Source organism: Odocoileus virginianus, chromosome 30 (assembly GCF_023699985.2).
Source record: "Odocoileus virginianus isolate 20LAN1187 ecotype Illinois chromosome 30, Ovbor_1.2, whole genome shotgun sequence".
Lineage (NCBI taxonomy): Eukaryota > Metazoa > Chordata > Mammalia > Artiodactyla > Cervidae > Odocoileus > Odocoileus virginianus.
Window position 1 is genome coordinate 34,375,733 of NC_069703.1, and position 12,973 is coordinate 34,388,705.

General features: G+C 40.4%; 1 protein-coding gene across 3 annotated transcripts in view; it reads left to right on the forward strand.

The window, feature by feature from the left end:
• Window positions 1-12,973, forward strand: part of KDM1A (lysine demethylase 1A) — a 64,604-nt gene that overhangs the window by 47,634 nt on the left and 3,997 nt on the right. For 2 of the 3 annotated variants that reach the window (XM_020874556.2, XM_020874557.2), the window contains 7 exons: window positions 3,141-3,283; window positions 3,662-3,752; window positions 4,769-4,903; window positions 5,607-5,680; window positions 6,466-6,577; window positions 10,423-10,555; window positions 12,474-12,661. In XM_020874556.2, the coding sequence (XP_020730215.1) occupies window positions 3,141-3,283; window positions 3,662-3,752; window positions 4,769-4,903; window positions 5,607-5,680; window positions 6,466-6,577; window positions 10,423-10,555; window positions 12,474-12,661 (876 nt within the window). The remainder of the gene's footprint in view (window positions 1-3,140; window positions 3,284-3,661; window positions 3,753-4,768; window positions 4,904-5,606; window positions 5,681-6,465; window positions 6,578-10,422; window positions 10,556-12,473; window positions 12,662-12,973) is intronic. The other variant, XM_070458900.1, reaches the window with a different exon arrangement.

The window sequence follows — 12,973 nt, forward strand, 5'->3', positions numbered from 1 at the left end:
GTTTAAATACATCAAAAACACATTTTGGTTTTCTCCCAGTCAGTATTGATTTCCTAATGGACAAGTATTTTATTTAGTGTTCTCCAAATAATTTCTTTAATTTCAAAGTGGAATTTTTAAATTAACGGGAAGAAAATCCAGGTATCAAAGGTGTCCCTGGTCTCACCACCAACATTCCTGTAACTGCTTAACTGGCAGATAATGGACGGGGCCTTACTGTGACTGTAACCCTAGGTTAGAGAGTGCTCTAGGGATCTAGTCATGTCATTCTGATGTCAGTCAGGTTTGGTGGTGATCTTTTGGTTTGGTGTTTGTTTGTTTGATTCTGTGTTCTTGTTGCTGTTCCGTGTTTTTCTTTTTCTCTTTTATTGAATTTTGCTTTATTCTCTGCTTTCTGACACCATCTCCCTTGACCTCCCTACCCTCCACCACCGCCAAAAGTGCCTTTCTTTTGCCCATTTCTATGCCTTGACTTTCCCGTTTTAGTCTCTGTACAGTCTGTTCCTTATTTCTCTGGTGGTTGCAGCTTCTGAGCTAACAATGCTTCTGTCATGCTGTGTGTTTAAAGCCTTGATTTTACAGCTGTCTTACAAAACTAAACTTGATGTGGCTGTTGGGCTGTTATTTACAGTTTATTTCTCTCTCTGCTGCACTGGTTAAAAGGACACTGTCAAGGTATTTTTTCTTCATAATTTTTCAAGTCATTTTCCTCACTGTTTACAATAACCCATTAAAAGCTTGAAACGTAAATCTTTCGCTTCCAAAGATCCTCTCCATCATACATTCACACTGGTTTGTTGTTGTAGAGTTGAGCCTATATGTTGGACTGGTGCCATTTGAGTTTTTGTCATTGAAAGCGCATGTAAAAAGTCAAGTTTTTTGTGGTGGCGTGGGTGGACTAAAGGGGAAAGTGTAATGAATCAAGTGGGCCGCTCAGCAAACAGAGGGAAGAATAAAAGGTCAAATTTGGTCCCTCTAACCTTGACAGTGTCCCTTTAAATATTTCTCTACCACACACCCTGGACCCCAGTAACTGAGCCTTGAAGTGCTGCATACTTTTTCAGTATGAACTTCCCTATGTGACTGTCACTCTAGCTGCAAAGATTAAAGCTTGTCTAAAGCAAGCCATACAGTTGGCCCTGGAAGAGCTTTAATCAGTGCCATTTGCACACACATGTATTGGCATGTTCTGCCCTGTTGTAGTGGCATGTGTGATCTGGCCCCTCTTGCTGCCTTAGCATCCTCTTGCTAGGCATTTTAGAAGCCATGTATAGAAATATCACCATTTGTACTCCAGGAAAAGCAGTCCTTCAGATTGCGTCTGTGATCAGTTAAGGTTTCATAAATATGGAGGTTTCATATTGAAAATGTAATTGTTTCCTTTTTTAAAGGAGCACCAGATTTAGAGTTTTTAGAATCATCTTTTGTAACATCATTTGAGGGAATTAACACCAAGCAAAATTTCAGCTTTGCTTTGAGCTTCTCTGTGTATGACCTGTATATGACCTTCACTGTATCATGTCAATGAGGAAAAGTAACTGATGGAAAAGTAAATGAAATTCCTGACAAGAAGATCACTTCCATCTGCTCTGATAGCTGTGAAAACAGAACAAGTAGGGAGGTCACCAAGAGCTCCTCTCTTTGGCTGAGGGATTGAATGGGGTAGGTCAGCTGTGTTTGAGCCACCAAGTCCCAGGTACCACCCTCATACATAAATGGTACCAAGCTCCAGAGCCTGATTAAAAGCCTTGTTTCTCAACATAAACCAAGATTCTCCCAGGTATCTATTTCTTAGGCTCAGGGGGATTCTCTAATTCACAAAGATTTCCTGATGTTTTCTATGTGTGATCTTTTAGAACTTGATGCTTTAAAAGATTATTTTGATTGAATCAGTTATAGTGTCTTTCATATTTGCAGTTCAGAAGGAGAAGTGCCGTCCTTTCCCCTTTGTTTTGGTGCAGATTATACTTCTCACCATATTCTTTTTGCCATCCCATGGCTCATCTGATAGAGTTACTTGTGCAGCTCATCATTGAGAGGGCAGAGGCTAGTGCTTTGAAATCATCTGTTTAATTGTGAAGGGCAAAAGTGAAGGTATTTCAAATGAGAAGCAGGAGTTTTACTGTGATGATCTGGTTCATAATAGTTACCTCTAATTGTAAACAATTATTCTTCCTCACCTTGGTGATTATTAGAACTTTTATATTTTGTTTCTTATTACCAATTTTAGGTTGATTGTAAAGTGAAATTCTAAATTTTGAAACCAATTTCCCATGCCTAACTTATTATGGCAAGAGATGCTTTCCTTAGACATACTTTTTCTTCTCACTGTCCCCATGAATTCAGCAGTGGAACTGCAGATACAGTTTACTTTGGGGCTGAATTGAGCATTAGCAGAGGAATTTGTGTCAGCTAACTGATGGCATCACTAGGCAGGGGCACAGCAGGGATTTAGGAGCATGGTCTTGCAGCTTAATGATCTGCTTTACAATCTGTTCTCTTCCCCCAACAGTAGTGAGCCAGACTTGGTACCTCAGTCACTCATAGTAAGAGCTTTGGATATTCAACCTTGAACTTAATTGGTGCCGTAAAACACTAGTACTCTGAGAATTAAGATGCTGTTGTGTTCTTATTAATAGCCTTGAATTTCACTTCTCTCTTCACTACTCCTACTTGAAATTGTTATCTTAGAGGGGAAGCACATACCTTGTTCTTATTTTTTTCATCTTGCCCTTATTTACAAGGTGCTTGGGTGTGTTGACAGCCTTTGTTCTCCAGGACTTTGCCAGTGTGTTGTCTGCATGTCAGCCCAGCTTATCTCAGTGCATGTCAGCTCCAGGGCACCTTATGCTCCACATGACTTCACTCACCACCAGTGTGATTCCTGGGACTGTTCATAGATGTGGAGTTCCAGCTCTGAGGGCAGAATCATGAGAATAGGGAGTATCCGGGCTGAAACATTTCATATCTCATTAATGGAATTGACCACTTCATAGAAAAGATAGTTTGAATCATTGTCCTCAAAGGTTTCTCCTTTGAGATACATACTTTGACCTTTTAAACTGTAGAGCATTTGTGTTTTCATGGATGATTATGTTTAGTCTTGTAAGGACCAACTCTGCCCTACTTCGAATTTTCAGGTTCCTAAGGAGAAAGATGAAATGGTAGAGCAAGAGTTTAACCGGTTGCTAGAAGCTACGTCTTACCTTAGTCATCAGCTGGACTTCAACGTCCTCAATAATAAGCCTGTGTCCCTTGGCCAGGCATTGGAAGTTGTCATTCAGTAAGTACTTTGATACTGCTTATTGTATTGTGGATTTTGTTTATAGATTGCTGGGCAATGTTTTAAGTTTCCATCAAGTCTTAATTGAGCTAGTTTTCACTTATTTTCATGTCATAGTTAAATCTAAAAATAAATCTTTTTAAAATAAGTCCATACATGATCCTTAAGGCTCTCTCAGTTGTAAAATTCATGTCTTTTATGGTATTGAATTGACTGTATTTAACATAACCTAGAAAATAATTTGCCACCAGCCAACTTTCTTATTCCAAAGCGTTAGAAATTTTAGTGGGCCTTGATACCATCAGATGTTTTGGACGGGCACCTGTCTTACACAGCACGGCTAGCTGTGTGACCAAAGCACATACATTGTCTCTTCAGGTTACAAGAAAAGCATGTCAAAGATGAGCAGATTGAACACTGGAAGAAGATAGTGAAAACTCAGGAGGAACTGAAGGAACTTCTTAATAAGGTAAAATTCTGTGTTTTATCTGTCAGTCTTGCAGCGCGGCATGGTGACTGCCGCTGGGGGAGCAGATGTGTCCTGTGACAGGCTGCCTTCGCTGCTGCCAGCCTGGCCTAGTGCCCTCTGCTGGAGCCCAGGGTGAAAGGGAGGTCAGCTGTGCTGGGGCCAAGTTCCCACGAGGAAGACCACATGTCAGTAGCCAGGATCATAATTCGCTGGCCTAAGGATTTCACTTGAGGTACCAATATGAGGCTATTCCTCAGTGGTATGAACAAGGGGGCCCTTGTGTGTTCACCTTCTAAAGCCCCAGCTCCAGACTGGGAAACCGTTTGTTTCTCCCCATCCTGCCAAATTGGAGGCTTTATAATTGCAAAATCTGGGTGCATCTTTTGAGTGGGCTTTCGGCTTCACTCTTAAACTATGCTTCATGCCTTCATCTTGTCAAATGAAGAGGCCTCTGGCATACCGCCTTCATGAACTGTGGTGTGGAGGAAGCGAGAAGAGCGGCAGAGAACGGATAGCCAGAGCTGTGGCGCTCCTAGTTTCAGGCTTTAACCTTTGCCTCAGAAACCTGGAAAAATGACCCTGGGAATGGTTCCTTAACGTTCTTCATGTGATGATTTGACCTTTTACGCATTTAAAAAACAAATCATGATACTTTGTTTCTTAAAACTATGTTTTATTGGTGACAGGTTTTTTTTTGCCTGGTAGTTAAATTTTTAATTAATTTTTATTTTGGGGACATTATCTTTATTAATGGGACACTCCTAGTTCTCCCATTTGTTTTGGAAGACAGAGTCAATCCTGCTTATCTGATAGTGATGTGACACCTCTGTGTTGAGCCATATAGGATTTTTTCCTGTTTTAAATATCATCATTTGGAAGAGGTACGTAATTCCACAGATGCTGCAGTGTAACCCTGTTTTGGTATGATAGCAGTTTAGGGGAGGAGCCAAAGCACATGCTTTGGTGATGAATTATGTCACTGTCTGCAATGGTAAATTTGTATTTTTCTCTCTTAGATGGTGAATTTAAAAGAGAAAATAAAAGAACTCCATCAGCAGTACAAAGAAGCATCTGAAGTCAAACCACCCAGAGATATCACTGCTGAGTTCTTAGTGAAAAGCAAACACAGGGATCTAACTGCCCTGTGCAAGGTATGATATACATATATGCCTCGCTGATTTTATTTGGAATCCTAAGTGATAAGTATAGATCTGGGAAGTTTAGTCATAGGTGCCTAGGGTAGTAAGAAGGGGGTTTGGTACACAGGAGCTCTGGGGACTTAATGGATTAGTTTTGTCTGCTTTTTCTGCAGAATTCCTACCTTGTTTTCACAGTATCATCCTTTAGCTTACCTACATCTCAGTTTAGCCCTCTGTGATAGTTTATCCCTGACAGTTTAAAGTAATGTTAATGAAGGTGGACTTCAGAGTTATTGGAGTCAGACTGTCTGGTTGAAGTTTCTTAACTTAGAATCTCCTAGCCATGTGACCTCTTAGTCACCTCATCTGTGACATGGTGTTAAGTACTACCTCACTTGTAGAGGGATCTGAAGTGCTTATTCATACTAGGGACACAGTAAATGCATGAGAAGTGAAAGTCACTCTTCTTTTCTATCCTTACTGTGTAACATACTAGTGTATTTCTTCATCATCCTCTTCCCCCACCACACTCCCCTGTTACATTGTAACTTGTCTTCAGGAACAACTATCCCTGCACCCTGACCCAGCCTTCATCAAAGGCACCCTTGTAATTGACCTGAACAGGGATGTGGTGCAGGCCTGACCCTCTGTGGTGTCAATAACTAGGTGCATCTCTGACTCATCCCGACCAACCCGGTTCTCTTAATTCCATCAGGAATATGATGAATTAGCTGAAACACAAGGAAAACTAGAAGAAAAACTTCAAGAGTTGGAAGCCAATCCCCCAAGGTAAATGCTCCAAAAGATAACTTTTACTCTTCTGTTAAATTTAGAAGGAAGATTACAAAGACCCTGGCCTTTTGTGCATGTTCAGTGAATGCATTGTAGATTATTTCATGAATGGAAAGTGTCTGTGCACATAGGACTACTTGTCAGGTTCCTTAGTACTCTGTTCTTATATGTTAATATGTAAGAGTGTCCTAGATACTTAAATCAAGGTATCTTTTTAAAACGATAGCTTTTTCCCATAAGATTTGATATATGAATGAAAATTGTCTTTGAGTGAGGTAGAAGGTGGTATTGCTTTAAATTTCAAAATTCTGGGGATCAGAAAAGTGTTACCCTCAGTTTCTGTTGGATTTTTGACAGTGTGCCCTTACATGGTAACAAGTGCTCCACGGGGCATCTGTCGTCCACATGCATCTGCTGTTTCTCTAGTCAGGGATGCCACCCGTCTTGCTTTAAAAAAAATTGCTTTATTCAGAATATAAAACAACAAAAAAATTGATACAAGCCAGCTTTTATAATGCAAGGTAAATAGTATAAAGAAGACTTTTTTTTCCAAACTAATATTTTTATCTGAATTACAGTTAGGTCTTTGCTTTATGTAGGAAGCTTGGCATTGCTCCTGGGCACTAGAAACGAAGGGTTTAATAAGACAGACGAGATCTTGTTTTTTGACTTAGAATTTCTTCATAAAAGGCATAGTCCCACTGAAATCATCAACATCAGCCCATTGAGAATGGTAGTAATGCCCTTTAGTAACCTTGAGCTCCTTCGTTCTCATTTTGCAGTGATGTATATCTCTCATCAAGAGACAGACAGATACTTGATTGGCATTTTGCAAATCTTGAATTCGCTAATGCCACACCTCTCTCTACACTCTCCCTTAAGCACTGGGATCAGGTAAAAATTCTTTTGTCATGTATTTTGTTGCACATGTCTCTGAGACAGTCCTAAGAGAAACTGTTAATTTGTCTGTATCTGTAGTTTTAAATAGCTTTAGTTAGTTATAATGTATATACAATAAAACCTATTTTAAGTGAGCAGTTTGATATTTTGCCAGACTTAAATAATTATGAACCAGCACCGCATTTAAGATGTAGAATGTCGCTGTCATCCTGAGAAGTCTTCTCTTTGCCCCTTTGCAGTCAGTCCCCCGCCCTTCAGCTCCTGGCCCTGCACAACCACTGATTTGCTTTCTGTCATTATAGTTTTGATTTTCCTAGAATTACATGTAAATTGAACCATACAGTACATAATTGTACCATCCATAGCCTTTTGTGTGTGACTTTTCATTTTGAGATTCATTGTTGTTGTATGTATCAGTAGTTTGTTCTTTTTGTTGTTTAGTAATATTCATATCCATTGTATGGATATGCCACAGAATGTATCCATTCACTGGTACGTTGAAGGACATTTAGATTGTTTCATTTTTGGCTATAAATAATTGAAGCTACTATGAATATTCATGTCTTTCTCTTGGGTAAATATCTAGAAGTAAAATTTTTACTGTGGGAAGTAGATTTTTAAAGTGTTTTCCAAACTACGTTCTCATCAGTAGTGTACGCGAGTTCTGCTGTTCCACACCCTCACCAGCACCTGATACTCTGCCAGCTTTACATTTTTTAACTGTTTCAATGGTTGGTAATTTTTCACTGTGGTTTTAATTTGCATTTCTGTGATGACCAATAAAGTGAAGCATCTTTTCATGTGCTTATTGGCCATTCATATGTCAGTTACTTGGTGAAAAGGCTGTTGGATCTTTTGCCTACTTTTTAAGAATCTAGTTGCTTGTTCTTTTGTAAGAGTTCATTATGTTCTTCAAATCCTGGATATAATTCTTTTGTCAGGTTTATGGTGTGAAAATTCTTTCTTCTAGTCTGCAGCTTGCATTTTCCTTTTCTAAGTGATACCTTTCAAAGAGAAATATTTTTAATTTTATAAAGTCCTATTTGTCAACTCTTTCTTTTAGGCTTTGTGCTTTTTGTATCCTGAAAAATCTTTGTCTAATCCGGGACTGCAAAGATTTTCTATTCCTAAAGTTTTATGAATTTAGCTCTTATCTTAGGTCTGTGACTCATTTTCAGTTAATTTTTGTATATAGTGAGAGGTGAGGGTAGTTCATAGTTTTCTATATGGTTATCTTATTAACCTAGCACCATCTTTTTTCTTCATTTGTTCTTGTCACATTAGTTGAAAAGCAGTTCTTCCATTCAACATCTGTCTCTCGATATACCACTGTCACTGTCCTGATTATGGTTGCTTTATAGGACATTTTGAAATCAGGTAGTATAAATTCTTCACCTTTGTTCTTTTTTGAAAGTGTTTTGACTAGTTCAGATCTCTCAACTACAAATTGGCACTTGCCATCTGCCTCTACAGGGATTACATTATATGCTGCTGCAGCTAATTTTCAACACCCTCTGAAAGGAGTTTAGGGCAGAGAGCAGAAATGAGGCACTCTGTGCCCTGGGAAGAGCTGGCAGAACAGGTCTTCAGATAGTTAGATATTTTCCGGAGCTGATTTTATTAGCCTACCTCTTGTATCTCTGGGATTCCCAGATGGCTCACAGCTAGAGTCCGCCTGCCAATGCAGGTGACATAGTAGACGCAGGTTCAGTCCCTGGGTCAGGAAGGTCCCCTGGAGGAGGAAGTTGTAACCCACTCCAGGATACAGTCTGTGGGGTCCTAGAGAGTCAGACACAACTGAGCACATACACACTCACATGTACACACACACACACACACACACACACACACTTGTATCTTCTCGTACACACACACGTATCTTCTCGTACACACACACACACACACTTGTATCTTCTCGTGCACACAGACACACACACACGTATCTTCTCATACACACACACACACGCACTTGTATCTTCTTGCACACACACACACTTGTATCTTGCACGCACACACACACTTGTATCTTCTCGTACACACACACACTTGTATCTTCTCGTGCACACAGACACACACACACACGTATCTTCTCGTACACACACACACACTTGTATCTTCTCGTGCACACACACACTTGTATCTTCTTGCACACACACACACTTGTATCTTCTTGCACGCACACACACACACACACACACACACACACACACTTGTATCTTCTCGTATCTAGAAGAGCACTAAAATCCTTCATGGTGGTGTCCGCTTCTTGGGACTCGCAGTAACGAGACCAGCAGTAACCTTCTGCAAAAAATATGTGCTTTGATTGCATGCGCTCCCCAGTTACCAAAATCAGTAGGCACCGGCTTCCTCCTGCTTCTCTGGAGCAGTTTCCCAGAGCCTCTGAAATGCTGCCTCCCTGACTATAATCCTCATATTGCCTCAGATAGAACTTGTAACTCTTAATTGTGCCTTTTTTTTTAAGTTGACATGTCTATAAAATTTTAGAACAAGCTTATCAGTTTCTTCAAAAATTACCTTCTATGATTATCATCTTAACAATAGTGAGTCTTCAAATCCTTGAACAGGGTATACCTCTCCGTTTATTTAGGCTTTCTTTAATTTATCTCAGCAGTATTTTGCAGTCTTCAGTGTCCCAGTCTCACACATCTTTTGTTAAGTTATTTTTAGGCATTTTCAGTGTGATTTACTTTTGAACTTGTGACAAACCACAGCATTTCTTAGATGCTAATGAACCAATCTCTAAATCTGAGACTTGGGCCAGACTTAAGATTGTACAGGAGTAAATATTATATTTTACTTACATATTTTCATTTTTACTATTCATTTTCCTAGTAAAATTATTTTGACTTCCTCATCTTTAGATCCTGTCCTCCTATTCTTTAGAATTTGAGTTATGGTAAGGATTGGACTTGTTAGTGGTCCATATCTTGCAGAATTTCCAGTTTCCTTATGGTTTTTCATGTAAATACTGAATTACTCCTATCCTAGTCACTGATGTTTCAATATATATTCAAGTTTGAATGTAGGTGATGATCCATATGGAGAACAGATGAGTCAGTCACTTAAGTAGTGAATGTTCTGCTGCCAACCCAATATATTTTTATCTAATTCCTAAGAATTGTGGTATGTTTTTCCCAGAAGTTTAATGAATAGCCTTCAAAAGTTTTTCATTTGGAAGATTTTTCAGTAAATTCAGAGACATGAAATCATTTTGGGAATTCTTCCAGGCCAAATCTTGACTTCTCTCTTTGGATTATCTTGGGCGAGTCTTTATAATCTTATATTGCCTTCGTCTAGTTTGACCAACTTTAGTTTTGGAAGTTTTCCTCAACTTTAAAACTTGTAGGTTTAGAGCATGAAAACTGATTTTGCTGTTATGTAGCAGAAAATGTAATTAGGATGGTGATCGTGATGTCCAGCCAAATCTGTAGTGCAGGCAAAAGCCAAAAACTGCTGTGGTAGCTAACCATCTAAATTTACTGAATCAGTTTTCTTCCCTCTCCTGCCCTCTAGGGGCAGTCTGAGCTTGGTGGTGTAGGGCTTTGATGTTAGAAAGTCTGTCTCAGGAAAAAAGAAACTGCCCTAATTTCACTGCCCAGAGTTAGCCATAAGCGACATTTTGGCTTTTTTTCTCTTTTCCCTTCAGTTTCCTGGAGCAGCTGTAGCTGAAGACTGAGGGATTGCCCTTTAATTTATGTCTTAGAATATTGACTTTTCACAGGCTTGTGTTTTTTCAACGTTATTTTTTAGGACTCAGTATAAATGACATCAGTTAGACTAAGAATGTGTGAAAGCGTGCCCTTTTCTGTCCTCTTTAGGATGACGACTTTGAGTTTACTGGCAGCCACCTGACAGTGAGGAACGGCTACTCGTGTGTGCCTGTGGCTTTAGCAGAAGGCCTGGACATTAAACTGAACACTGCGGTTCGGCAGGTTCGCTACACAGCTTCAGGTATGTCTTTTCTAGGAAGATAAACCTCTTACTCTGAAATAGAGTACTGATCTTCTGTTGAGTTTGACCTACTGAAAAAATATTAGTTACATTTCCTGATAGAGTGTCTTACAAACAGTGATTCCTGAATTAAATTTTTTTCATTTACAAAAGTATTGAGCCAGTAGAGCCTTTAGAGGTTCTGACCCCATCATAGTACAAGCCAGACAATTGGGGCAATTTTCAGAGTCTCCAGTTTGAATGGATTAGCAGTTAGCACGAATTTGTTCGTTACTGTTGAGTTGCTAAGTCATGTCTGTCTGCGACCCCATGGACTGTAGGGTTCCAGGCTTCCCTGTCGCCCACTGTCTCCTGGAGTCTGCTTAAGGTCATGTCCATTGAGTCAGCGATGCTACCTAACCATCTCATCCTCTGCTGCCCTCTTCTCCTTTTGCCCTCAGTCTTTCCATCATCAGGGTCTTTTCTAGTGAGTCAGCTCTTTGCATCAGTTGGCCAAAGTATTGAAGCTTTCAGAAGCTTTAGCATCAGTCCTTCTGATGAATATTTAGGGTTGATTTCCTTTAAGATTGACTGAATTAGTTTGGTATTTAGATCCAGTGAGATTGGATCTAATTTTGCTAAGTAAATTCTTAAATACCAGGAATTGGGCCCCTAGGTTCCATTGAGAGCCACCCCTTGTATTTTACCACCTGCATCTTCGTCTTTGGCTTTTCCTGTTCAGGTGGGCTAACTGCTTAGACTGGTATCTCGTTTTGGGAGCAGTTCTGCTGATAGGTTGACCTCAGAGACTGAACTGCCCTTTGATTCCTATGGTAGTGGTCTCTATGCTCATTTTTGCTGCTTTGAGGATACACTTCATGTGGAGTGCAGAGAACCTGTCATTCCAACCACCTTTGGAATCTACTTGAACACCTTACAAAAGCTTGTTGACCCCTCCGTACAGACTCTCATGACAAACGGAGATGTGGCCACCAGTCTTGCCCTCCATGGCCCCTTTTCTGGAGTTGCTAAGATCACCACAGATTTTTTTTTTTTTTTTACAACAAATGAAACAATTTTCCATTTAATTTTCCCTTCAGAGACAGCTTCTAGCTGACAGTGTTAAGAAGATCTGCGGCCTTTAAATAGCCATTTGCAGGCAGGTGGAGAACAGTGAAACTAGCTTTTTGTGTCATTTCCCTTAATTCTGCAGCTACAGAAAATGGGCGTGTATGGAGTGCTTTATTCTTATTTTGAGCTGTTTGTATGTTTTTTGTAAATTATGTGAAGAGGCATTTATTGAGGAAAACATTGAACACAACTGAGAGAAAATTACATTAACTGACTTACAGTACCTCTTCTTTGGTCAGCTTTGAGCTCACTCATATCCTGGCAAGCTAAGCATCCCATCCTGGTGCGTCTCAAGGATAGCGCGCTCTGTGGTTGCAGGCCGCATCCCCTAGACCTGCACAACAGTCTTCTGGCACCATTCGCCTCTTGGTCCTCATGAGCTCCTTAACCGCAGTGGAGAGCTATTGCTTCTATTGGAATAGGCATTTTACTCTTAATTTTGGTCTAAATTTACAAAACTTTGGTAAATGATAAGGTCTTGTTAGTACAGAAGAGCATTGGGGTACCAGTCAGGAAGGTGTGGGGTGGCATGGTGGTGAAGGTTGAGGATTCTGAAGTTGACTGTTGGGTTTGAATCCTGGCACTTGTTAGCTATATAGCTTCAGACAAGTTACTTCAGACAAGTTTACTTCAGACAAGTTTACTTCTGCCTGTTTTCTTTTGTAAAAATTGAGTAGAACTGATTTCATAGACAGGTAGTAAGAATCACCTGAGACGGCATGTGGAGTCCGCTGTGCACTAAGTGTTCAGTGCCCTCGTCAGTATCATCCTTATCACTGGTAAAGCGTTTTCCCTCCAACCTCTCTAGGATGTGAAGTGATAGCTGTCAACACCCGCTCCACAAGCCAGACCTTTATTTATAAGTGTGACGCGGTTCTCTGCACCCTGCCCTTGGGCGTGCTGAAGCAGCAGCCACCCGCCGTGCAGTTCGTGCCGCCTCTTCCCGAGTGGAAAACATCTGCAGTCCAGAGGATGGGGTTTGGCAACCTTAACAAGGTAACTGGGCACCTCCGCATTCCAGGGCACAGCTACCAGTCTGACTGCCCTTCACTCAGGGAGAGGGCTGTCTGTTCATTCCCTTTAGGTCCTAATTATATATGAAAGTATCCACAAGGACTGTCTTCTGAGGTCACTTCTCAAGCCCAGGCCTAGAGAGAGTGCTAAAGGTCCTCCTGAGTAGTACTTTTATAATAGGGATATCTAAACTTACATTGAGAGTAGATCAGAAGAAGCTTTCTGAGGAAGAAGTGCTTCCCCGTTGAGACACAGCTGTGCTCAAAGCCGCGTTCTCCGAGCTCGGTCACCGGC